The sequence below is a fragment of the Thunnus albacares genome, chromosome 8 (assembly GCF_914725855.1).
Source record: "Thunnus albacares chromosome 8, fThuAlb1.1, whole genome shotgun sequence".
Taxonomy (NCBI): Eukaryota; Metazoa; Chordata; class Actinopteri; order Scombriformes; family Scombridae; genus Thunnus; species Thunnus albacares.
The window spans coordinates 20705382-20732552 of NC_058113.1; the positions used below are offsets into that span (position 1 = coordinate 20705382).

The window sequence follows — 27171 nt, forward strand, 5'->3', positions numbered from 1 at the left end:
GGATAGAGGAAAACAACTCTTTAGAGCTAGAAAAGGTTTAATAGTGTCATTTTAAACTTTTTCTTTACTTGCCCCACTGCTACTTTATGTAGCTGTTTATTTGCAGTCCAATTTATACTAGGATACACTGTAGAGCCGATTATTCCACATGAAGCAGCATTACATCAGGCATTCATCAACGATGACAACCTGTCTGTTATCCAAAACATAGCACTCCTCTACACGTGTATTTTCAGCTGGAGCAAAACTTTAGGGAAAACATTACTGTGACGTGAAGTGTTGGGAGAATTTACCTGCAAGGGGATTAAAGAAAACATAAACAGCACAAAAATCCTGAGTGAGGATATTGAACAGTTCCACTCTGTGAAATCATCCTGACTCTTTTCCTCTTTGGTTTCCTCCAGCTCGTAAAGCGTACCTCTTACAAGTTGAAGGAATGGGCATCCTTCCAGTGGTCCTGCTTCTCTGCAGTTTCCACGGTAACTCTGCCAAACAGAACACACAAATCATCTTGTTTAATTATGGTTGAGTCGCTGTGTGTTTGTTTTTAATGCTGTGAAACACTCCCCTCATGTGGTTTCTGTTCCACAGCACTCACAGCTGTAGTCCAAGCCCAGGAGACGGGTAATTCTCTTCTCTTCATATGAGTATATATATATATAAGTCACATTTTAGATCAGGACCAGTTATGCTGCATATCATCTGTCAGTCTGTGAGTCATTGCAGTGTGTCACTGCTAAGATGTTTTTCCCAATCTGATTGTGTGTCCTCTCCTTGTTTCTAGAGAACACTGAGGCACCCTTGCCAGCCAGTGAGTGACTACAGAACAGCGAGGGCGTCTAAACTAAGCTCTTGGCACAAATACTCACCAATTTGCAAGTTTCGGTCTGCCTCATCTTGTTAGTGTGCTTGATACAATTTCAATACGTCATGTAACTTTGTGTCTCCGCAGACTGCAGGGAGGAGATGTATCCTTGCACCAGGATGTACTCGGTTCATCGGCCCATCAAGAAGTGTATTGCTGGGCTTTGCCTCTACAGGTGACCTGCAGTTTTTCTACAGAAATACTTTCTAATTCAGTAATTCACCTGCAGAGTGATTTATACATTTATGAGTGAGACGAAAAGTTGGGGGGGACACTTTAAACACACACAAACACACACAGGCTCTTGCAAAAATCAGTGGTGAAAGAAGTACTCAGATCCTTTACTTAAAAGTACTCCTGCATTCAAATTATTATTTTCAGTAAAATATATTTAAAAGTATAAATAATGAAAGAACTAATTGTGCAGCAGAATGACCCTTGTCAGTGTTTTATTATAACAGATTGCATCACTGGATTAATATTAATGATGCATAAATGTGTAAGCAGCTTTTAATGTTGTAGTTGGCTGAGGTAGAGCTGATTTTAAATACTTTATATAGTGTTGGGTAGTTTGATCTGAAAAAAAAATGTATGATCCTGTTTTGTATGTATAATCTTAACCTGTTAAGTAACAGTAACTAAAGCCATCAGATAAATGTAGATGGAATAAAATTTACATTATTTGCCTCTGAAATGTAGTGGAGTAGAAGTATAAAGTAGAAGAAAAATTGACTATTTGAGTAAACTTTGTTGAACTGGCAGCAACTGATTGATACATTTTTGTTACTGTAGCTGGACTCAAACTGTGTCACAATATTCCCTGATATTCATATTTTATTCTGTTTCTGACACAGCCATCCTCGGGTCTATGTGATCAACAATGAGATCTGTATGAGGACAGTGTGCCAACAAGACGAGTATCTGAAAGGTAGAACAGTCGTCATGTAGAACAAGCACCATGACATTGGGTTCATTACCATGCATTTAGAGAAATAACCTGTCTGCCTCTTTTACACTTTACAGCTGAACTGTGCAGAGAGTTGTCCGGGTGGCCCAGGCGTGTTGAAAGGTCATCTAATAAGAAACGGTGTCGCAATCGCCGTAGCAACCCCCAAACTTGGGCAAACAAGGCCAAAGATGGCAGCGTGACCACCAGTGAGGATGGAGCCCTTTAGAGACATAAACCGAGGGTCGTCGTCATAAAAGGCAGCCCATAACACCGTAAATCCTCCGCTCAACACCTGAGGGTCTCTTTCTTTCTCTTTCACACATACGTGTGCTGAGTCATATCTATGTTTATGTATTAGTCTTTTAATTGTCTGTGAATATGAAAGGAGTGCTCATTTCGTCTGTGTGTTTTTGGACACAGATCATGTCTTCCATGGTTTACGATCCATTTAAGGTACTGTAGTAATGGGCCTATAGCAGCACTGAGTCATTTCATTGTACAAAGAAAGACACTCTGTCGTGGATTGTAAGGTACTCATTGCCAATCCAGTATTATGTGCACTATTGTATCCAATAAAATCTAACAAAATTTGTTTATGAGTTAATTTGTTCTTTTTACTGTTAATTTAAGGAGAAAAAACAACAAAACAAATTAAAGTTCTGGTCATTAAGTGATATATTTATGTTTTTCTTTGCATATTCATTTCCATAAACATATACAGTTTGAATAACAAGTAACATTTGGGAGAAATGTATATTATTTGAACAGTAAACAAACACTGACGAACATAGTTAGGGCTTTACACTCACAGTCTGTGTGTCCTATCATCACACCACTTGTCACTGCACATCTGTCACAACATGTGTGCACATGATATCAAGTGTCACATAATCCATCTGTCTGCACAGAACAACATCACAACAAAACACTGCATCTGACAAAGACTAGCTTGGTCCTGTCAGAATACTTAACATTACATCTTAACATGGAATTGAAGTTCACAGTTAAAGCTGGTTTGTACAGTACAACATGCTGTGGTTGGAGGTCTACGACCTGCTCGCCTTCTCATAAAGAATTAAGGAGAGGAAGGCCTCCCCGGATGGACGGGACTGAGCAGAAACACAGACTTATTCATTGAGCAGGAGAGAGGTCATGACCTAAATGACTCACCCAGACTCAGCTAACAGCTGTGCTGAGTAGAGATGACATAACATGGACTAAATCATCTCTGTTCCCCCTTGAGGCAAAGATAAAAGCACTTGATGCCTCTCTTTCTTTTTGTTAACACCATATCCAATCCAACAGTCCTACTTTCCTGTCTCTTTGTACTGATTAACAATGGCCTTTAGTTAAAACAAGTTGCAGCTCAATTTGACATCTCACTTAAAATGATGCTATTGTGCCAAAAGAGCCCACTAGAGAGTGCTAGAGAGCACAACTTCTACAGCTTAGCAGGTTTCTTTCAAGTATAATCCTGTGGTGGTAAACTTCACTACAACCTAAATCTAATATTAGAACAATCCCTGCGTTAAATGCAGACTTTATGCATTACTAACTAGATAGACAGACTAGACTGTCAGTCAGTGCATATAGTCAGTCCCCTAGTGGGGACTTAGAGAGAAATAAGCTACAGGACATCACAACACAATGACAATAATTACAAACTACTGACAATATATACATTTTAAATAAATATTCTCTGTACATAAAATTCATTCATTGTTATATTTAATTCTAATTCATCACCAGATTGTTTCTGATTATGACTCTCTTGATCATATATCTGTAATGTATACTCTACGATAAAAATGAGGGGAAAACATTTCAAGGAGGAGGAAAGAGGCAAAGGCTGTATTCTATTGAGAAAATGGAGGCTAGATTGATAGGAGGAATATGTAGAGGAAAGGAGAAGATGAAGATCCAAGAGAGGTATGAGGATGCAGAGTCTGTTGAGTTGAGATGGCCTATAGCTCTAAATCTGTCTGGTTAAGACTAGACTGTAAGGTCTGGGGATATCTCGGGTTAAGATCGGAACAAAAGCCATGAGGAACTGAACTAAACTGACTAGTACAGGGGGTTACCCTGCTTGGCAGGGAGAGATACGGGACCCCATAATGGGGAAAACAAAGTTGCAAAAGTGCTGCATAAGTTTACAGAAAGATAATAGGGAGAAAGACCAAATGAATCTCTCCTCACTTCGGGGATACAGAGTCAAAATCTCCCCACAGGTCAGAGCTGGCTGTGGTGGTGGGGTTGGATGGAGCTGCTGAGTTTGAGTTAGTGGAGTCCAGGTCTAGCAAACAACCTGGTGGATAGAAAAATCAAACAAAACAGAAACTTAATGCACCTCTAAAACATTGACAAAAAAATACAGATTTGTGGTTATTTGTTTTTTTTGTCAAAGACTAGCAATTTTAGAAAAGATTTTAAGAAACTGATTTGTAAATTCCACTAATAGACAGCAAGAAAATCTGTCTCTTACATGTTTATCTCACCTACTATCAAATCTATCAAAGATTATGTTATTACAAAAAAAATTCAAAAAGGGTCAGTTTACCCAAATAAAATTTTAAAAAACCACAGTATTTTCCACTTACCCTGGTGGTGTCTAGCCATGCAGACAGTTTCAGTTTTACATGCTTTACCTCTGAAACTTCTGCCACCAGCCAATCACAATGGAGAAGAATGGGATTTCATTAAAACTGCACTGAAAAAAGCACCGAAAGTTACTTATGAAACAAAACAACAATGAATGTTTCCGGAGATAGCGTTCTGTTTACTCCAAATAGCCTCGATATTCTCGGTTTTCTTGGGAACTACTTCTTCAGTATAAAAGTAGTTTTAATGGAATCTGTCCACATTGAGGTCTGTGGATTATCCTGAGAAAACCAGGACATTGTTTATAGAAAAAATAATTTTAATAAATGGAGCATCACAAGTAAAATTCCATTTGCCTCCATTGTGATCAGATGGCAACAGAAATCTCAAAGTTATCTTCGATCAGCACACAAAAGCAAATCTGTGTGCATGGCTAGGCTAGTTGTTGCAGGCAATTTGTGTAAATCAAGTAAAAAACTGTTAATGTGACAACATTATGTCACCTGTTTTCAATATAAATTCTCTTTAAAAAAAAAAAAAAAGCATCTGTAGTATGCTGGGCGAGAGAGGACAGGGGCAGAATTTCCAGTATTTTACAACAGGAGTCTATTTGTCATAGTTTTGGCTAGCGTGCCTATAGGTCAGCATAACTCTGCACTCACCACCTTCAGACTGTGACTGTGTGGACACAAGTGCTCCACTGGAAACAGCTTTACAACAGAGTCCATTGGGGCCAAGGAAATATAAGCCTTACACTAGTTCTTTCAACAATGAAATAACTTTCCTCTGCTTCATGTTGACCATCTTCATGGACTTTCATTCTGTATGACTTCTTGGGTGTTATAGCCAGATCACATGCTACATTTCACTGTAAACGAAACTGTGGCACCCATTCAGATCACGCCGCAGGTTGAACATGAGGAAGAGCTGCAATGCCAGACAGTAGTAATGGAATATCTGAGTGATAATATTCATAGTCCACCTTTGTTTAGACTTCCAAAAACTGCTTTTAACAGCTGAGTAAAGATTTGGCTGAGCTGTTTCCAGCAGAGGGTAAAGGTGGACTATCTCTACATTGGTGACCACTATGCTACACTAACTCATAGATATGTTGGCTTTTTTTCATGATCACAAGGAATCAATTTAGTGATCTCAACATAACATACTCGCTTTTTGAGATCACAAAATAATCTTGACATCACTGGAAAACAAAACACGAGACAGACTGTAATTTTGTGTCTGACCTCTCCAGCTTTTCCATGTGGGGTTACAATTACCTACCGGTGTCACTTCCTCCTGCAGACGGTTGTGTGTTATGACTGTTAGATCTGGATGAAGGAGGCGGGGCTAGCTTGCCTCCAGGAGGAGGTGGAAGGAGCCCAATGCCACCTGAACTCTGCGGACGAGACCTGTCCTTCTTTTTTGATTGCTAGAGAAGGTAAACAAAACTGGGTGAGTGTGTGGGCTCCTGTTATTTGGCGGAAGGCATGTCTAGACTGCAGATACAATAGATTAAGGCAGATTCTTAGCTGGGGTTTTAGACTCCAAGTTAAACTAATCAAGAATTAATTCTTAACTATCAGTGTGGTAAAAAAAATTGCAGTATACCTTTGATGGTTAAATCATCAAGGGCAAATTTCCTCTAAAACTATCAGAGCTGTATTCAACCTACTTGAGTTTAATGAAGACAAATTTCTACAGCATTTCAAAACACTCAGGACCAGACTGCAATTTAGCTGTTGCACTAATGTTCCAATTTATAATCATTATACTCAATAAAGATAAGGTTACCCCAATATTGAGAGTGATGGTCTGTCCTTCTTTGAAGCCCAGGTCCAGTTTAGGAGTTGAGTCTGGTGCCTGCGCCTGCTTGGTTAATTCATTTTCCTGTTTCACCCACCTGGAGAAAGTCGAGGGAGGAAGACAGACACGCGAAAAGGTCAACTATAGTTTCACTTCAATAAATTAATTCACTACTGAATTAGGTTTGATTCATGACACACTATGGAGCAGATGCATACTTGAAGTGGTCCTGCAGTGCAACATTGAAGTCAAAGGCATCGCCTCGGTCTCCAAACCCAATGCCTATGAAGGCACTGCGTCCTACAAGAGAAAAGAAAACAACAAATAAGAATAACAGCTGCAATGCATGTTTAGCTAATGCACAAATAATGTGGTTCCATGGTAGTCTTTACGCTCTGAAGCATCCTGTTTAAACTCATTATCCTTTTGATTATGAGGAAAATGTTTATGGCTTAGCAACAAACAGTTCACCCACCGTTGTCATCCTGGATGCGGAGCACAAAGTATCGGCTTGAGTCGCTCACTGTTTCCACTGTGATGCCGGGATACTCCTCCACTGGCGCCTGGGCAAACAGCTCCCCTGTAGATTACAACAAAAGAAAGATGTTCATTATTTATTTGGCAAAATGGTCCAGTGGATCATGAAGATACATTCAAAAATGTACATTTACTGGGCCAAATCTCACCTAAGAAAGCTTCAGATTTAAAATACGAACAGAAATTTTGTTTTTTGTTTTTGTTGTGCAGGTCATAATATTCAAGATAGATTAAATTTCCAGTATTCAGTGCGCATCAAAAATTAGCCAATATAAGGTTCAATTTGAGGACAACAAGCACGCACAGTTCCTAAAATGCACTGATGGAGACAGAGATTATCAGCTTGTTTACCAATAAATAATAAAATGCTTGCTTGGACGTGGGCTGGGTCACCTTGGAATAGATGAGTAATAGAGAGAGGGGGTGGGGGTGGGGGGGCGAACCGGAGACTACAGAGTGAAATGATTTACAACAGCAGCAGCAGCGCCGGTAAACAATGTCCTGTCCTGTCTGCTTCTCTCTCACCAGAGATTTTGTCTTCCAATTTCACGTAGGCCACTTTGCCCCGAGCCGTCACACGCATGCGTCCCGTCCAGTCAGGAGCATCCAGCTTCCAATCGGCAGCCCTACGACACACACACACACACACACACACACACACAAGGACAGTGTGATGTAGGTGAATGGGTGACAGCGCTTTGTTGACATTACTATTGGCACGAAGGGAGGACAAAAGGCAAGAAAAACAGGATACAGGAAAGGAGATTTTTGTTTGTTGTGCGTGTGTTTGTATGTTATTGTTTTGATCTACCCTACACTCACACACACTGCACTGTTTGCTATTTTATGGTAATGAAATGTGACTCAAGCACTAGAGGGGCTTTTCCCCGAAACCCAAGGCTGAAATATTACATCATCACACTGACTCACTATACATATTGTCACGGATTAACCATCATGTGGTCTCATGGGACTCAGGCCTATGCTACTGTGTGGTTGGTGTCATGTCCACTCAGATGCAGCTGTGGCGGGTCAGGCAGGAGCACCAGCCAATGAAAAATGTGATAAGATAAGATGAGCCTTCATTGTCTCCCTTTATTTGTCTTGGGTATTTGAGAGAACACAGGTGATGTAGCAGCACACAGCCTCTCCATATACACACAATATATTCATATACATGTACAATCAAACTACAGTTAACATGCAGCATCACACACAGATCCATATACACCAAACGATACACATCAAGAACACTGCACGATGCCCTACACCAAAATATTGCACATTTCCCCCTCTCAGAGCCGTAATGTTCATGGCTCACACACACACTTCATCTCTTACTGTTCAATAGATTGATAGTGGAACTAAGGAAAATCTAAACCTGTTGAATTTACAGTTTGGTAACCTGTACCTCCTGCCCGAAGGCATCAGCTTATACTCTTTGTGAAGGATGTGGTTTGGGTTACAGGTGATTTTAAGGCCCTGCCTCCTCACTATCTCCTCAAATATCTCCTGCAGAGAAGATGGGGGCAGCATGCCAATTATTTTTCCAGCCCTTCTGATCAGGTTTTGGAGTTAGAGTGATTTGACTTTACCAAACCAGGTTACCAAACCATGTTGTGATGCTATAATGAATAATAGATTCAGCGGCTGCCATGTAGGACAATAACATAATACTTCTATCCACCCCATGGACCCTGAGCCTTGGCAGATAATGCAGACATGTAAATGTGGTAAACAATGTCAGCCTTTTCAACAATATCTCTAGTGCATGGACACTCATATACGTGCAGAAAAGTCTCTTTCAAAGCAACACTGCATTTCAACTGGAGCATCCATGTTTGAGCATCTTGACGTCAAACAGCATTGACCTGCTGAAGTGTCCTTGAGCAAGACACTGACTTTACCGCTTCAGGGATGCTGTTCTGCTGTGTTACCTACTACTTAAGAGTCAGAATATTAAAATGAGAACCTCTAAAGAAAAATAAAGCATCATTAGCTATCTAGTCGACTCCAATCAAGCGTTATTTCTCCTCATAGCTGCTATTGGACGAAGGCATATAAACAGGCGACACTGACAGGGATGTAGATACCACGCTGTCCATGTTTAATAGCTAACATTTGTAGGCAGTGCAGGTAAAAACCCAAAATATTGGTTACGTGTTTTCCATGACCTTGTGGATACACAGCAGAAACAACCAGCACATAAACTACGGGCGCCGTTGCGTGAGGCTGCGTTATTAGGGGACAAGCTCGGTAGGTAGGTCGCCGAGGCAACGAGGCAACGGCTCCTCTGCTTTCCTCTAACGGCCGCAGCTCGCGGATGCTGGGTTTGGGAAGCTCGCTGTCAGGCCGCTGTCCCCTCACCTGATCGCCCGGTTGGATGCTCTCGGTGGGATTCGGTAAACGTTGACTTCGGGTTTGACACAGAGGACCGACTCGTACTCGCTCAGACCCTCGGTCGCCATCTTGACTTTAATTCAGTCGGTGTACGCCGGTGGTGGTGGTGGTGACGGTGAGTGGTGTGTCCGTGTGGCGTTAACGGCTACGTGACCGTAATGGACGATGTATTTGCGCACCAACAGGCGACTCTGCTGCAGCTTCAGTGATGCCCCTAAAGGAGCATTTCACCGCTTTCACAGATAAAGGTCAGTTTTTGCACCACTGTGGGTACTCTTCAGTCTGTCCAAGCAGTTGTATCGTCTGTGGCTCTGGAGGAGGTTTGTGACGAAAAAGCCTTAATTGGAGTTTGAAGTACATTTACCAGACGGGTAGTCTAACAAAAAGATGTTTTTGTCTGCATTATGGGAAATGTAGGATACAGCAGTTTGACTTTAGCATATCTTCATCTCTGCCTCTGCTCTGCTTTGCATAATTGCTTTTTAAACTCTTTCACAAGTACCCAAATTTTATGAAAGTGGTGGATTAATCTGCAGTCAGCCCAACAATGCTCTGCAGTTATGACCACCACCAGTTAGCTGAATATACTTTTCTATACAGATTAGGAGATGTAGTTCTACAACTTTTTACAAGGTAAGTCTAGTTATTGTCAATATCACAAGACAATATGACATAATATGGTATATTATTTTATTTCACGTATATTTTCATATTGCTACAGAAACAACAAGCAGCAGCAACTTAACCGTGCAAGCCTTGCCACAACTAGGAAGCAATTTTTTTCACAGTTTTTTTTTTATTCTCAGTTCAGCAGTTGTAGTGATGGACTAACACCAATTTTACTCTTCAGACTTTCATAGTAGCAACAGAGGAGGTCACAGATATGTTTCACAGCCCAAGAAGCTTGAAGGCATCTCTTAAATCATCAATGTCACAGGGCTGAAAGAGAGAGAAAGAAAGAAATCATCATTATCATTTCAACACATAATTATAGGATTGCCCTCAAACGGCTTCACTAAAGGAAAAACATGTATGTTAACTGCTGTACCTGGAGTATGCGGTTGAGTGTTCTTGTTAGGCGAACAGAGTTTCGGTGCAGCTCTTCCCAGGCCTTGAATTTGCTCTGATTACGAGCTACAAAAGTCTGCCAGCAGTAGAAGAAGTCTAAAGGGAATAGACAAAATAATTATGGTTGTTGACCTCTACGTGCTGATAAGAAAAACAATATGTTAATTTGGATTTAGATTTGGACACAGATTTATAACCCTAACCCTTCACCTTTGTAACTCATGACTGTGATCTGCACGCCGGCGTTTTTTAGCAACCTCAGGCCGTCTCTCTCACGGCTGTCCTCCAAGTCACAAAAGTAGAGGCGTGATACGAAGATCCTAAGGCGAACGTTGGGTACCTGGCTGAGGAACTGGGCCAGTCTGCGAGAGCAGTTGGCACAGGGAGACCAAGAGCAGAACCAGGTGATGGAGTAACTGATCCTCTGTCCAGTATTTCCATAACCCCACACACCAGGGCACAAGGCTCCCAGATATCGCAGGAACAGCAGCTATAGGGAAATAGAAATGAAGCATACATGGAAAAAAGAATTAGAGGAATGCACCAGAATGTGATACTTAAAAGATAGTGGGTAAATAAGACATACATTCATCTTTTCAATTGCTATTTTTTGCCCCTCCTCTCGACGAGCCCTCCTCCCATCTTCACCAATGTTACCCACCTCTACATGGCAGCCATTGCGATTGCGCAGGTGTCCAAAGTCAAAGGATAAAGAGTCTGGCCCCACTCGCCTCTTCACTACAAAGCAGAGGTATGTTTCATGCCGTCCCCTTGCCCAGCGCACGTTCTTGTAATGGTAGATGAACTTTTTCCGGGGCAAAAGCACACTGAGACAAAAGGAGACAAGGTATCATTTTTAGTAACTACTGAAATGTTGTGTAGGTAGAACAGAGACACCCAGTCTAGTTGATACAAGAATATTTACCAGGGGTTTTTTTCAAAAAACTACAGATTAATTTAGAAAAAAAAACACCGAATTCACCAGTCAGTATTTCATCAGCAAGAGTTGCTCTTTTTAAAACCAACATCTTCGGTAGGCTGCTACTATTTTTAGTATTTACCACAATTTCATGCCAGGCAAATAAAAAAAAATTACCATTACCAATGACCAAAATAAATTAAAAAAGACAAATTAAAGTAAATGACTGTTCTAACTTATTATTCTGATGTGTTGCACATGAATTCACGTTTTAATCAAGTTAGTTAGCACAATAAACTAATGTAAAACCTGTGGTTAACCAAACGTGAATGATGGACAGTCAGAATGCCGCTAACATTCACTGCTTTTTGTATCACTCTCACTTTCACAGCTTTTAGCGAAACTAGGACAGTTGTTAATCAATCATTAATACTGAAACCTCAATCGATAGTACTCAAAAGTGGTATACTCCTATAGTGATTTAACCAGGATTCCATTGTGCATTATCTTATATTAATAACATATCATTAATAAAAAAAAAATCCTAATGCATTTCAATTAAAAAGCATGCATGCACAATCTATATGATTTTTACCAAGTAGAAAAGCATATACAACATATATAGAGAATTTATCTGATTTGCTCACCTGTCTAGTTTTGTAATCATTTCGAAAGACCGGCTCTGTCAATCACCGGGTGTGGGGAATGAATGGAGGTAAATGAGAAAGAGTGAAAGTGTGTGTAAGGGGGGTGGGGGGGGGGGGGTGGGGGGCAGAAGGAGGGAACTGAGAATATATACCTCTAAACATAAACATCCTGCGACCAACAGAAGCAGCTTCTGGTTGGATAGAAAGATTTTTCAAAGTAGGCTTTAGGGGCGTGATGCAAAGGAGATGGATGGTCTACATTGTCTTGCTGCAAGACAAATGAAGCTAAATGAATAATGACTCATTTGCTAAATGTTTTCTCTTTGCCACTCCTTTGTTTTCTCTTTTTTTTTTAATGATTTCACATAAATGAGACTACTTAGGCAATAATGGATTTTTATTGGGGAGACAGATTACACAACACACATTTTTACAAAGGAATCTGAGCGACCACACACGGAAGGAGGAGTGTTTGACGTGATTTGTAACCTTTGGAGTTTCTCACATACGTCAATAAACTGAGCCAAATGGCTGGAATTTTCCTAACACTTTAGACTCACCCAGTCCCCAGCCCCTCCGCTTTGGTTTTCCTTGATCATTAAGTAAAATCTTCCAGATACCTTCTCACCTTGAGCTACAGTGGGATTGCCACCGACCCCTCCTGCTACTCACCCTTTCCACCTAGCAGGTCCCCCCACCTCCTCAGGGGCCCCAAGATTTGGTGGAGCCATAAGCGTTCCCAGACCTCAGAGGCCCTAACACCTACTTCGGCCTCTGATCTGGGTTTTCCCAAACCATGTCAAGCTGGGAGCAGAACTGTAATCGACCTCCCTCACCCGACGTGTCTGCTAGACCGGACGACCAGCTGACCAACCACAGTTTGTGGATAAATCTCACTCATAAGCCTTTGAACCATCAGATGCTGTCATCTACTCGTGCCAAATCAGGATGTGTATTATTTTGCTCTCGTCTTTTCTTTGCTCTGTCTGTTTTAGCTCTGGCCCAGTCTGCTCACTCAGTGGCACTGCATGCAGGCATCCTGCTTTCCCATGACTCCCCTCACCCTCTCATGCACTCTGTGGTTTTGGGAATTCACCGTTTCCCAGGGTGGCTGTTTTTGGAGCTCATCTGTGTGTGTATGTGCACATGTGTGTGTTAACCATCTGTATGAGCATGTCATTAACACAGTCTATATGTTATACATCATCTGGAACAAATTTATCTAATTTATCCTGTGATTGTGTGGTGCCCAAAACTTATGAGTGATTCAGACTTAGAGTGTATGTGTGTCTGCAGGCTCTGAGCAACCTCACATCATATTGCATTACTCTGACGGTGCACTAAGTCTAATGTCTCTGCACATTTGATCTTGTGTGCATGTGTCTTTACGACTTCAAGAGGCTGATCAAATGCCAAACTATATGTAACCACTTCCCACCCAGCTCTCTGGGTCTGACCACAGTTGACCAAGGTCATCTCACAGTCACACATGAACGCTCGTGTGCACTCCCACTCCTCTCGAGCACTGTGTGTGCACGTGTGTGTGTGTGTGTGGTGGAGTAGTACAGTATGGCCAGACACGGCTGTGCATTTAACCCATAGTCAGGGGCAGAAACCGGGTGTAGGAAATGCCAAGTCATACTTTCCGAAACCCACCCGCCCACACCCTGCACACGCGCACACTCACACACAGCCATACCGTGCAGACGCACATGACCACAGTCACAAACAGACTTTCTTTCCAGTGTGTGAACTCACATCTGTTTCCTGACAACAATAATAGCTACAGATCGGGCGGGTAGAGGCCCAGCTAACAGGTGTCTGCTCTTTTGACAGTCATGCAGAAACAACCTGGTGAAGTGTCACAAGTAAAAATACAGCTTTTACAAGGTGAAAATGACCTGACCACACACTTACTCGTGCATATTACATTGTTGTGTCACTAGGTGTCTCAGCTTTTTCATCAAAGATAATCAAAGGATAGTGATTTTCCACTACAGCTTGCATGAACAAGAGTTTGCAGTCAAGTATAGGCCTATAATTGTCTACACATCAGGTGAAATATGCCTTCTTCTCACACACGTTAGCATTGTACAAACTTCCTGTGGTGTTTATCTGTGGCAGACTGATGCTACACTGACACAGTCTGAGGTTAGCAGGAGGGTGGATTCGCAATGCAAGAGTGAAGCCTGTTAACCATATTAAGGTTAGCCTCAGTCTTAGGCCGTGTGCATATACCTACTTAGTCACATAAACTGACATTCACCTGCAAACCACACACATTCTTTAGCAAGATTATCTCTGCATATACAATATTTCTGATGTGATAAAATCTACAATGCAAGTCATTTATAAAAACAGTGTATAGCACACATCAACTGGTGTGGTTTTGATGTATTATTTGTAACCCATTAAATATTGACAGTGCTTATATTATCTACTAATCTATATTTATAATCAATCATTTTGATATTGGTTTGTAAGTTACCAGAACATTATGTCATGCCCTAAGATTGGTTTTTGGTCTGACCACTATTTAAAAACTCAAATGCATTCGGTTCACAATGTGAAAAAACATACAAATCCTTACTTTTGAGAGCTTGTAACCAGAAAATGCTTCTTGTTTTTTACATTGCAAATCAGATAAGGGGAAAATCAACTTTCAAATCTTTCAGTCATTAAACCAACCAATTATTTCAGCATCAAAACATTGAGTGCAGAATTTGGAAATCTCAGTCAGTGATTTCCCTTCCTTCTCTTGAAAAACAACAAAGAAAACCAACATGAAAAAGCTAAAAAGCACTGTTTCTGCTGACTCACATACTGTAGATGAAGGTGAGCAGCAGCAGCCACGGTGCAGAGAGGTAAAGGCAGTCGAATTCTGCAGATTCACATGTACTTCCTAACCACATATACTTCCTATACAGTAACTGTGCATCCTCCTACAAATATGTATGGTTTCACACCTACCCAGTTTCTGCATTGAAAGGTTTGTGAAAAGAACCACACAAACACATATTTAGAAACACACATTTTTCATAAATATTTTACTTCATTACAAGTGATGAGAGAACAGCAAGCCTGAGGCATCATGAGGTCACTTTTGAAACATTAAATAATAAATAACCATGTGTTTAATGCTAAAAAGGTAAAAATATACTTAAAACAAACTAACAATCAAAACAGCAACACATACAGTACAGTAAATACTGGCATAAATAACACCTGTTTCAATAAACCATTAACTTAAATATCCTAAAATGTTGCAACAATGACACCATTCTCTTCAGCAAAGACACAAACACAGTTTGTGCTTATGTGAGCTCTTTTTTTTAACCTTTTATCACTCCTGGGCTCACTTTTTTCTCTCCAGAAGTCCATCCTCACACAATCACAAGTCTTTGTAAAACACCTTAGTGAGCGAGTATCCCAGAAAGCCTCTCTCTGGAGTCTCCAGCTTCCTCTCTCCATCTTCGTCTTCATCAGTGCCTTCCCCCAGCTGCTGATAACCCAGTTTCCTGAAGAAGGCCTCCCCCACCTTCGAAGGGTAGGGGACATGCGCGTACACTCTGTGTGCACCAGTTTCCCTCTCCCTCTGCTCCAGACTCTGGACAAGAAGCCGGCCCAGACCCTCCCTGCGGTACCAGGAGCCCGTCACCAGCCTGCAGATCCTCCTTATACCTGCTCGTTGCTTGCTCTCGCGGAAAACGCAGCCCAGGATGTCCCCGTCACAGTCTGCCACCCACACCTGCCCCGCTTCCTCTTCCCTCTCGGGAGTGATCTTCTCTGTTGACGTATCCTTGTCCTTTTCTTTGGGTCCAATACTGCGCCTTGACTGAGTAAAAGAAAGACAATTATATTTTATGGCTGCTATATCTGGTTACTATAATTGTTTGTTTTGATGATTATAAAAACTGTCAAATGAAAAAAAAGCAAACAAGACTAACCTTTTTTGTCACTGGTGTCTTGCCACTGATCCTGCAGAAGGGATTCTGCAGAGTTTCATCCTGCGTCCCCCTAAAGCTGCTACCTACATAGTCCCAGTAGGGGCGACTGCTGCCCAGAACCCCTGTGGACCGTGGCATGGTGAGTTTGAGAAAGACAATTAGCAGGAAGACAGGAATAGCGAGGGCCATGATAAAGGAATGCACAAGGCAGCGCAGGATTGAAGAGAAAACTGCCAGAATGAAAAGGCAGAGCGGACGAGTGAGGATGTGGAGAATGAGACGGTTCTCTGTGCCTTCACAGCCCTCCTGGAAAGACATAAAAAATAATCAGCATAAACTTCACAAGGTGCATGCAATGGTCATGTGCACATGTCTACACAATCTCCTCTGAAGGTAGTGTGGTGGAAAACTGCCTTTCCATGATCAAACGAATATGCCAGTGAGAGTGCAAAGATAATGTTTACGTCAATAAGAGACAATTCGCAGGGGAATTTGGAAGGGGATGATCAGTAATGTCACATTTTGATTTTCTGTGTGCAATGACTGAAGGCTGCTAGGCCATGTGTATTGTGAGAAATGTGGAAGCTGCCAGATACAGTTGATACATGTTAGAGGAGTTTGAGACACCCTTTTTTTCTGAGATGAGTCATGTCTGGATTTCTTACCAAAGTGTCAAGGTCAAGCAAGGTGGGGTTCAGAAAATAAGCTCAACATTATGAGGGGTTATGAGAGGTATATAATTTAATATTTTATGATTTTGCATTAGGTTCTTTATCCCGGGATCAAGGCCTCGGTTTGCTTTGTATTGCTCTTTATGCAGAGTAAACTAATTCACATTGAACTCTACCAGCTTCCAGTGTATTTCTTTGAGTCGTTCTCTCATAAGTTTTGAGTTTAATGCTAAGTTGTGGGTGACCTGAAGATTTATTGGTCCATTTGAAGATTTTCCCACAACAGTAGTCTGTGCAAAACTTCTGAGTGTTTTGTACAAACCTTGATGAGGGCTTTGACTATCTCAATGTCGTCCTCCTTCATCCTCCTCATCACCACTTGATCCAACTCCAGCCTCACCATGTTTAGGCTTTATGCTCTCAACAGGCGTGCCGTACCACTGTTCAACCACATCCACCATCCACACTGTGCACAGAAACCCTGCAAAAACACACACACACAGAAAACAAAAACATACACAAACAAAAGGCTGTATTTTAATGGTTAAACAGCTGAAGATTAAATACAGTTTGGGAATGTTTGATACTAAATCATGCAGGAAATTGACACTGTTGTGAACTGACAGATACGTATTGTCATCTGTATTATGACATAGCAGTTCCAGTTGAAATGGGTCAATGTATTTAATCTTTTGCAATGCACAAGACTTCGCTTACAATGAGCCAGCAGTTGAGATGACACATCACACCCACGCTTGCCCCAAACAACAAAGACAGACGGGGATTATAGATGATTTGTAGCATGCATGTATCACCATCATCCTGTCTAATGTGTATCATTCGTGGTTTCATCTGCACGTTTAAACAGTGATCATCAAAGGTACAGTCGAAAGCGAAAAGACCTCGTTCAGAACCTTATATGGTTATTACAAAGAGCTGCCGTCTGTCCTGACACACATAAGACCCCCTAACTGTCGTGAGCTCTTGCTCTAAACCCCGGTTCCGCTTACCTCCTGCACCACGCAGCTCACATTAAGCTGAAAGAAGAAAAATAAAAACTATGTATCTCGCAGTTTGTTGTGAAATCCGTGCAGGTTTGGCACGTTTGATTAAATGTCCACAGCCGTTTCTTCGCAAAGAAGGTATTCTGTATACAAACGTACTCAGTTTTGTACGCCGTTACACATTTACAAAGCGTCGATCTACGCCATTTACGTACGTACAATCCGCACTGCGGAAAGGCTACGTGAATGGCAAACGTAACAGCGTAAACCACGCTCCAAACCGTTGTATCTTTAGTTGAAAAAAAAGTTAAAGAGGATAGATTTACAATTTTTCAAGTTTGTCTTAAAACAACAGTCAGGTGTCCATTTGAACACTGAAAGAGGTTTTCCTCTCTGTAATCATTCCTCCTGTTCATAGTGGCTATTAAAGGGGACATATTGTAGAAAGGGAGGTTTCCATTTCTTTTTTGATTATAAAGCAGGCCTATGTGGTATATAAATACTATGAAAGTATCAAAACGCTCAGTCCACGGCGAAACGCACACAGCTCGTATTTAGAAACAGTGCCTTTAAATAAGCTGTTTGGACTTCTGTAAGGTTGTGATGTCACAACTATACGTTCAGCATTTCCCCTACCATTGCCTTGGAGGGGCAGACCCCCATCCCTCCTGAAAGAAACAAAATATGTTTATTGATGTAATTTATGTAAGTTATGTGCACTTGTTTCATTTCAGCTCAGTGTGAGAGTCTACTGCGCTTTGTTGTCATTTATCTTCTGCTTGTTTCTCTCCTCTCCTCTGCTTTTGAAGCATTTCCTCCACTAAGGAAATTCTGCAAAGTTATTGGATGTCAGGAAGCAAATTTGTCATTGCACAGCCTTCCAAATGTTAGATAACATTTTCCTCAGCGGAGGCCATCACAATTTACTGGTGAGTTTTACCCAGAGCCCTGGTTTTTCCTAGCTGCAGTAGGCTTCAATCCGTTACCTGTGGTTGGTCTGAGCGTGCGTCACTCAGAAAACACTCAGCCAATCAGAAGAGAGGGGCAGTGAGCGGTCACAAAACAGTCCGTCTCAGGCTGAGTGTGACAGAGGGGCTGCCTCCATGGCTTGTACAGCTGTAACTATGTGATTTTTGACCATAAAAACATGCAAATGTTTGTAAATAGACCACAAAAATCAAAATATTAAACTGGGAAAGGGGAATCTCTTTAAAAGATCCTCTTCAAATGTGCTTTCAGTGTAAGTGATGGGGGCCACAGTGTGTCATTTTATGCAAAAATGCATTTAAGAGTTTATCTGAGGCTTATATGAGGCTTCAGCAGTCTGAGTTAGTCATATCATGTGGATAGCTGCCCCATTTACAGTCTTTTAGCATCAAATTCCCTCTTTGTGTTTCCTCGGACAGAGTTGAAAGGAAGCAAAAAAGGCAAACAATAAAAGGTATTAACAGATTTATTAATAATTAGTTTAATTACTATTTACTATTAACACTGTGAGGAAAGTGGACCATGTACATTTATTCACAAAAACGTATTTACTTAATAAACAAACTGCAAATGACAGTATCATTTAAACTAATATATTTAGGAATATTCCAAGGTCCATGTACAGCCTTTGAATGTATAACATTTCTAGTATGTGGCACCATGGCATTACAACACAGTACTCATCTAACTGCATGTTCTCGCTCAGTTCCAGGAGACCTCAAACTGACTAAAGTGCTAACACACCGAGCCCACAAAGAGTGAGGCATTCATTCACACATACAGTTTCTTCATCTCAAACACACATGCAGATTTCATTTAGTTAGAGAACTGCATCTCTTTAGAGTTAGGTATAGGTCCATTTCTCATTGTATCTTCAGTTGATGTCTGTACCTCTGAACTGTCCGTAGAGTTGTGTTCTTTTACAGACTTTTCCTTTGCTTCTACTGTTCCACTCTCATATTTCACTTCACTGCTCTGTGAGATTTCCCCATCAACTCCTCTCTCTATCCTTCCCTCTCTTAAGCTACTGGTGCTGACCTCAATAATGACAATTTCCTCTCCTCCTTCTAGTTGAAAGATACTTTCCATAGCTCCTCCACCCTCAGTAACCCGACTGTTTGCAGCACTGCAACCTGCCCCTTCTTCTCCCATCATTCCCCCTTCACCTTCAATCAGGGCTATCATCTGCATGCCCTCCTCAGTTTCCTGCTCTATCTTGGTCTCACCACCAAGTTCAAACACCACCTCCTGCCCATCAAGGGGTACCAAACCTTGGGTAGGTGTGCAGGAAAGCTGCAGGCTGTTGTCTTGCCCTTGGCTGAAGGTAGCACTGGATGGACCACTGTCCTGTGACTCAGTGTGGAAGTGAAGGACATAGGACTCTCCCTGGCTGCCATCCTCTCCTGTCTGTCTCTCACCCTGCTTTTCTCCTCCCCAATCATGCAGAAGTGACATCATCCCTCCTTTATCTCCCCCCTTTTCTCCCTCTCCTTGCCCATTGGTCTTGAACTGCAGCACAAGTGACTTTCCCTCCCCACCCATCCCACCATCCACTGCCTCTCCTGATGCGTCCCCTTCGAACTGCAACACATACGACTCCCCACCCTCCCCAATATTCATCCCCTCCTTCGCCCGTCCTTCATTATCAAAACATAACACAAACTGTTTCCCTGTCATGGTCTCCCCTGTCCTTACTTCCCCCAGTGTGGTCGGGGGTTTCCCTTCAGGGGTAGCAAGAGTAGAAACTGATGTTGTGGCTGCTGTGGTGGCTGGTGTAACCATGGTAACAGATAATGAGGATCCTGAGGTATCCACTGTGGGGGCTACAGTGGTGGAAGTTGACAGACTTGGGATAGTAGTGCAAGATATAGACAGAGGACAGCGGGATGCTGTGGATACAGATGATGGTAGTGATTCTGTGGTGGTGTTAGCAGCAGTAATACTCTGCCTCTGTGCAACACTGGTTACATTACAGTTTGTTACTGACACAGTTCCGCCTGCAGTCTGACCGACGAGAGCTGTTACAGATTTCTGAAGAGCAGTTTTTGGTTTGCGTCCCCGTCTGCCCCTTGCTGTCCGTGTGCTTTTCCCTAGTATAGGCTTGGTCAGGAGAGAGTTGGCTGAGAGGTTGTGTGTTGGCGTGGCAACAGGAGTGCTTGCATTGTTATTATTGTTGGTGATTATGATCCTGGTCTGCTGTTGTTGCTGTGACACAGTTGAAAACTGGGGCATCGGAGTCTGTGTTTGGTTTAGGACAGGCTGGAGTGCTTGGAGAGTCTGAAGCACAGGGAGAGTCTGAGGCTCCGGGGCTGGTGGAGGGTTGTTTGCTGTAGGGACGAGGATCAAGCTCGACTGGCTGCCATTGGTGGAGGGGCACTGCAGGAGGAGGAAGTTTTGTGGCTGGGACGGAGGTGGTGGTGGCGGAGGAGGTGGTGGTGCAGGTGGAGGGGATGTCAGAGGAATGAGCTGCAAGCCGCTGGCTGTCTGAATCATGAAGTAGTTCTGGGAAGTGTTGGGGGGAATATTTAGTGCTGGCTGGGACACAATCAGGCTGCCACTGTTTCCTGAGGCTTCCAGGGTGATGGGGTTGAGCAGAGTTGTGGTGGTTGTTACGCCTCCAACACTGGCTTTCACTGCCACACCTTCTTTACCTCCACCACCAGGGCAGGGCAGAGGAACACCACTACCGTGGGTTCGGATGTGCCTCTGCAAGTAGGAGTGCATGACGAACTCTTTCGAGCAGTACGGGCATTTGAAGTCCTTGCGTGAGGAGTGTGTACGAAGGTGGAGCTGGAGGTTGGAGGAGTGTGTAAAGCTTTTATTGCAATGTGTGCACTGAAAGGGTCTCTCACCAGAATGGGTACGTTCATGCTGCAAACAGAAAAAACAAAAACAGAGAGGTTGGGGAGGAGAAATGGAAAAACAGTATTAGTTAGTACAGTAACATCCTGTAAATACAAAGGAATAAGAATATGAATGAGATCACAGCTGAATGTGTATAGGCTGTACTGACCTGTTTGAGGTTTGACGTCTGGGAGAAAGACTTGGAGCAGATAGAGCAGGTATGAGGCCGCAGTCCAGAGTGCATCTGACTGTGTCTGCGCAGGCAGCTGGTGTTCTTGAAGGACTTGCCACACTCCTTACACACATAAGGCCTCTCGCCTGTGTGTTGCCGCAAGTGGTACTGGTAGTGAGAACTCCATTTGAACGTGAGAGGGCAATGAGGGCACTGGAAGGCCCGTACGCCTGTGTGTACCTGGGTAAGTGGAAAAAATTAGTTCATAGGTCATCTTCAGAGAATTTTGGATTTTATAGCTAAATAATTAGTTATGTTTCACCACTACACTTTTGGTGTCTTAAAAGTCCATTTGGGCTGGGCACTTGTATGTGCATTACACAATAAATAACTAACTTATTAGCTTTGTAAGACAAAGGTTAAGTATTTTGTGAATATTTCATAAGCCATCACCCATTAACATTAGAGTAGTGTTGCAGTGAACTCCCGCACTAGCAAACAAGCTGACCATCCAACACACACTGCTACACTTAACAAAACTTCAGCCAACTCTGGTCGGGTTAAGAAAATAACCCAGTCCACAGTCTGTTTAATTTCAAAGCCCTGCAGCTGTACAGAGTTGTGGATAACGATGGGTTTCCCTGCTACTACTGTTACAGCATAGAGGATGTCCTCAACTGCTGGACACTGAAAGTTAGTGACAGCACAGTGGAGTACTCCGCTTTTTTCTTACTCCAGCACTCACACACACACACACACAGAAGACTGCAACATGCTTTCAAACGATTGTATCCAACTTTTCTTAGATCAGTTAGCTTAACTGCTATTTATGTTTCACATAGCAATTCAGTGGACTCTGTGGATTGGCACAGAGTGAATCGGAGTGAGACCCTGAAACTAGTGCCCCCCTTTTCTATTTATTAAATCAAGAGTTGATTCAGAATTGAATCATGACACCAAGACTCAGAATCAAATAAAACTGAGTCATTCCTGAAGATTCCCACCCCTTAATAGCTGTGGATTGTGTTATTGCACAAAGAATATGTTTTTATCGATTTCTTGCATTCTGCAAAGGTGTATACCATTTTCAAGAGCCACAATCCCTGTAAACTAGAGGAATGTACAGTTCTACAGTGACATAAAATTCAGTTGGTGGGTATTTCATTTGGAAACTAAACTCATGCAAATTCTTTGTGAAGAGTGAGCCTTACCCTCTGGTGGATAGAGAGCAGAGAGGACCTCTTGAAGCTCTTTCCACACTCAGTGCAGCGGTAGGGCCTTTCCCCAGTATGATCCCTCATGTGGTATTTAAGTCCCGATGACCCTTTAAAAGCTTTTCCACACTCTGAACAGCGATATGGCCTCTCTGTACGAGAGATAGTAAAACATGGTCCCACATTTGTGAAAATGATCAAACATTTTAGGTTTTAACAGTCAAGATCACAGTTTTTTTGTTAAGTAGTGTTCATGGATTAAAATGAAACAGAAACACAAGAAAGATCAATAAGAAAATCCCTGGTTACCAACCAAAGTGGCCTGGCTCAAACTTCTGATTGTATACTTGATTTCTAAACATAAATCTTTGCCTAACATCTGTTCTTTGTCTGTTCTGCTATATAAATGTCTTTACCTCCAGCAGGAGTACCCTTGCTAGCTCCTGTCTTTTTGGGGGCTTTGGCAGGTTTGGTCGGCTGCTCCTCGTGCTCCTCGCTGACGGTAATGATATCAACATGGATCTTCCTCTGTCCTTCCTGCTGCTTGTCAGCCTGACTGGGAGAAGAGGGAAGCGGGAGAGACAAGGAAAGGGAAGGAGGGCAAACTATCTCGGCCTCTGCCTCGGCCAGGAGACGTTGCTCAGGGGTGTGGGAGTGTTGATGGGTAAGGAGTGAGGAGAGAAGGGGGAAGGAGCGGTCGCAGGCGGAGCAGCTGAACTGGGAACGGGACTGGGATGAGAGAGAGTGCATCTGGACAAACAAAAGATGAACACAGGAAGTAACGATTATGTTAGGATAGATGACTCAAACTGCAATATATTATTGTTAGTACTCAATACACAGTACTGCATATCAGTATTAGCATAACAGTGTTAATAGTAAAGCAATTAGAACAGTCATTCTCACCAGTGACACATGTCTATTGAGGCCTCCACTGGTCTTGAAGGTCTTATTGCAGTAGCCACATGACAGCCCTGCCCATGTGGTTCTGGCCTCTGGCTGAACGGACTCAGAGCTCTGAGTCACCTCGGTGAAGCTCTGCAGCAGGTCAAACTGGGCCTGGGTGGTGCCCACATTCTGAGGACAAACCAAAGGAAGTGATACATATCATCAGATCTAACTCCTGCACTTTGTAGACTGACGATGAGTGATTTTTTTAGTACTAGATATACACTCCGCAATTTTTATACTGAAGTATTTTAATTTAATATGGGAAGGTTTTATTCTTCTCCTCTTGTATTCATCACTCACTGCATTGCTTCCATCTGCTCCTTCCGTCAGTCCAAGGAGCACCTCTGTCGTGTGTCCACTTTCAGCCACTGTGGTCGTCTCCACCACCTCCTCAAAATCAGCCAGCAGGTGGCTGGCTCCCACCAGCCCATCCCCAACCTCCATCCCTGCCCCAGGTCCCGCTTCCCCACTGGCCCTGTGTTCCTCTGGAGCCATGTGGATGGCCTGGTGCTCCTCTAGCTCTGTTCTTGTGCCAAAGGTGTGGCTGCAACTGCCACAGCTGTACAGCAGCACACTGGCCCCGGTGTCCATGCTCAGGTGAACCTCTGTGCCGATGGCCCTGGATGCACAAACATTCTCTCCAGAGGAGGTGAGGGTGAGCTGGGGGAGAAGGTTTGGATTCTGGCCGGACGAGGTGGTTGACAAGAACACTTCCTCCATCCCCACCCCTACTCCATCGGTCCCTGCCTGGCTCACAAATCCCACCATGTCTGTCAACATGGATGATGTCACTTCCTCTGCCCCTACCACCACCTCCACTATGTCATTTCTAGTTTGTGCATCCTCTCCCCTCTTTCCCTCCTTCCCTGCTGCGTTGAGGTTGGAGTGAGAGTTCTTGTGCAGGGCCAGGTTTGATGAGTGTGTGAAGCTGCGTCCACACTCACTGCAGACGTAGGGCCTCTCGCCTGTATGTATCCTCATGTGCTGCCTCAGGTTGGTAGACTGAGTGAAGGATTTGTTACACACCGAGCAGGTGTAAGGCTTGAGACCGAGATGGACATTCTTGTGTCGCCTAAGACTGCTTGAGTTCTTGAAGGCCTTGGGGCAAGTGTCACAGGGGTATGGGCACTCTCCAGTGTGCTGGCGCAGGTGATACTGGTAATGAGAACTCCATTTAAAGGTCAAGGGGCAATAGGGGCACAAGAAGGTACGCACTCCAGTGTGGACACTCTGATGAACCTATGGATAGAAAGACAGATACAGAAATATGAAATCCTTCTCAAATTTAAGCATTTTCTTTACTCCAAAAAAAAAAAAGACTTGGTTTGAAATCCCACCTGGAGCAGAGATGAGCGTTTGAAGGCTTTGCCACAGTCTTGACATTTGTAAGGCTTCTCCCCTGAGTGAGACCTTCAAAAGAAAAGTAACTATTGAGGTGGAACAGCATAATAAATTATGTACAATCATAATACACTGGTACCAAATACAGGTGTTTTTATGAAGGGAATAAATTATGTTAATGGTAATCTGAATCTGATGAGTTTTCTTTAAACGTAAATTTAGACAGATTAAACAAATTATAAAATCAGGCAGAGGTGGGTCCAGTCTTTGCTTCAGTGTCAGTATTCTGTTCTCTGACTGTTAAAGGTATGGTGATATTACACTTCTTCAATTAAACTCCATATGACAGCCAAGTTCAACTATGCATCTCATGTTTCTGTGCAATCTCCTCCAATCTGACAGGTCAGAGTTAACATTTGACCAACTCTGACCTTTGAATTGAAATAGTCAGCCAATAGAGGCACTGACGCACCGTTTGAAAATGGAGAAGTAATTATTCTAGCAGCGCACCATCAACAAGTTTTATAAAATACAGTATTACACTAATATTAAACTACTACACTAAAATATACACAGTGTTTTACAGTTTGCCATTATCCATTTTGGACAACTCATGTTTTACTGGGGCTGAGTAGGGGGAACTTTCATTGAACAGAAGACTAATGCGACTGTACCTTGACACCTTTGGCTAACTGATTACTATTTGAATGATAGCACATGTGTGAAACCTGACCAGCTCATTCCAGATGTTGGATTTTGTTTCAAGCCATGTTTGTTCATTACAAAAATACTCAAATATTAGCTTGAAGCTATTATATATGTATACCGTTGATGGTAGAGCAAAGCGGAGGAGCCCTTGAAGGCCTTGGGACAGAGGTTGCAGCGATAGGGTCTCTCGTTGTTGTGGCTCCTCTGGTGGTGGGTGAGCCTGGACGACCACCTGAAGCTCTTGCCACAGTCCAGACACCGGAAGGGATGGTCCGACTGCTCGGGCTGCTGGGCCGGGCCTGACACAGCCGACGTCACCATGTCCAGAACAACCTCCTCTCCGCCCTCCACTACACCCTTGTCTCCATCCACCAGCTCCCCCCTCTCCCTATCATCCTCGCCATCCTCTCCTGAACCAAGAAGGGATGGGAAAGGAGAGAGGGAGGCGGTGGACTGAGGTGGTAAGAGTTCTGCTTGGACCACTAAAGTGGCCACTGAGTTAGCCATTACCAGAGGAAGCTGGTGGCAGATGAGGGTATTCCTTGGATGCAGTCGTGGATCAGTTTTGGGGCAGTATCATGGTTGATTTTTTCACCTTTCCTTCGTTCATTGTTGCTTCAGTGTCTTTGATGAATTCCTTCCCTGACAGCCACTGGAAACACCAGCTGTCATCCCAAGTAGACAGCTCAGGCCAAGTCTGACATGAAGTCAAATGGAAATAAATACAGTGTTATAACTTGGTAACTCTTGTGAAGAATGTCCCCTTTAAATTCCGCCTCCCTCCCTCCTTCCTTCCTGTCTATGAAGCTCGTCCTCCCCTCCCTGCTGTCTTTCCCCTGGCCGTCATTCCGTTTCTGTCCGTCCCCGCAGTGCGGTGCTTACTAGCAATACACACACAGAGGCTACTGCTAAGTTACACATTAATGTACTTTATGAGTGTATCCTAACGTAACTGGTCAGCCCTACAAACCAACAGACAACACACATATATATACACACACACACACACATACACACACAAAAATACCGGTTTTTACAGTATCAACAATAACAGTTATTGGCCTGCATTTAAAGCTAATGTAGCAGCCGTCAATGCGGAATAGCCTTTTTTAAATTGCTCGATAAGGATTTGCATGAACACAGGCTGAAGCAGTACTCACCGGCCATCTTTAACTCATTTTAAAGCTATATTGTTGATATTATGAAAAGGGAACTGAGTACCGCAGTGCTAATCCACACAACCTTAACAATAAACACAGCGCAGACTAACAGCAGTCCTCCACCCGATGCCGCCTTCTAAGAACGGCGACGGTGATTGGCTGTTTGCTACAATAGACGAGCTACTACGATTGGCCAGGAGCTTCAACAGACAGATTGACGTTTATAAACATCACTTAAAAATATTTACAACGTCTAAATTTGACTAAATGTGCGTATCGATAATTTACTTACATTCCAGACCTTCAAAAGGCAATATATGAAGCTCTATTCACATTGGATACGTATCGTTTCTATTCTAACTGTGGCGCACAGACTTCTGGGTAAT

General features: G+C 42.8%; 4 protein-coding genes across 4 annotated transcripts; all 4 read right to left on the bottom strand.

The window, feature by feature from the left end:
• Positions 1 to 401: 401 nt before the first annotated feature.
• On the bottom strand, positions 402 to 9314 carry LOC122987489 (adaptin ear-binding coat-associated protein 1-like). The gene is made up of 8 exons (XM_044359393.1): positions 9120 to 9314; positions 7278 to 7378; positions 6691 to 6795; positions 6434 to 6515; positions 6204 to 6312; positions 5694 to 5841; positions 4011 to 4119; positions 402 to 485 (listed from the first exon to the last, which is right to left on the bottom strand). Exons 1-8 carry the CDS (start codon positions 9218 to 9220, stop codon positions 422 to 424), a joined length of 819 nt encoding a protein of 272 aa, XP_044215328.1. The 5' UTR covers positions 9221 to 9314; the 3' UTR covers positions 402 to 421.
• Positions 9315 to 9445: 131 nt separating this feature from the next.
• aicda (activation-induced cytidine deaminase) lies at positions 9446 to 11067 on the bottom strand (the record flags this gene model as incomplete). Its single annotated transcript, XM_044359067.1, has 4 exons — positions 9446 to 10091; positions 10201 to 10316; positions 10431 to 10710; positions 10882 to 11067. Coding segments are annotated over 4 exons (633 nt in total), but the record flags the coding sequence as incomplete, so codon positions are not given.
• A 3738-nt stretch (positions 11068 to 14805) lies between these two features.
• On the bottom strand, positions 14806 to 17576 carry nat14 (N-acetyltransferase 14 (GCN5-related, putative)). The gene is made up of 4 exons (XM_044360372.1): positions 17415 to 17576; positions 16727 to 16885; positions 15734 to 16039; positions 14806 to 15621 (listed from the first exon to the last, which is right to left on the bottom strand). The coding sequence occupies exons 2-4, from the start codon at positions 16805 to 16807 to the stop codon at positions 15178 to 15180; spliced, it is 831 nt and encodes a 276-aa protein (XP_044216307.1). The 5' UTR covers positions 16808 to 16885; positions 17415 to 17576; the 3' UTR covers positions 14806 to 15177.
• Positions 17577 to 18845: 1269 nt separating this feature from the next.
• On the bottom strand, positions 18846 to 26920 carry znf628 (zinc finger protein 628). The gene is made up of 9 exons (XM_044360061.1): positions 26786 to 26920; positions 25744 to 26322; positions 24914 to 24986; positions 23877 to 24815; positions 23532 to 23702; positions 23042 to 23375; positions 22623 to 22777; positions 21409 to 21651; positions 18846 to 21266 (listed from the first exon to the last, which is right to left on the bottom strand). The coding sequence occupies exons 2-9, from the start codon at positions 26130 to 26132 to the stop codon at positions 19212 to 19214; spliced, it is 4359 nt and encodes a 1452-aa protein (XP_044215996.1). The 5' UTR covers positions 26133 to 26322; positions 26786 to 26920; the 3' UTR covers positions 18846 to 19211.
• Positions 26921 to 27171: the final 251 nt, after the last annotated feature.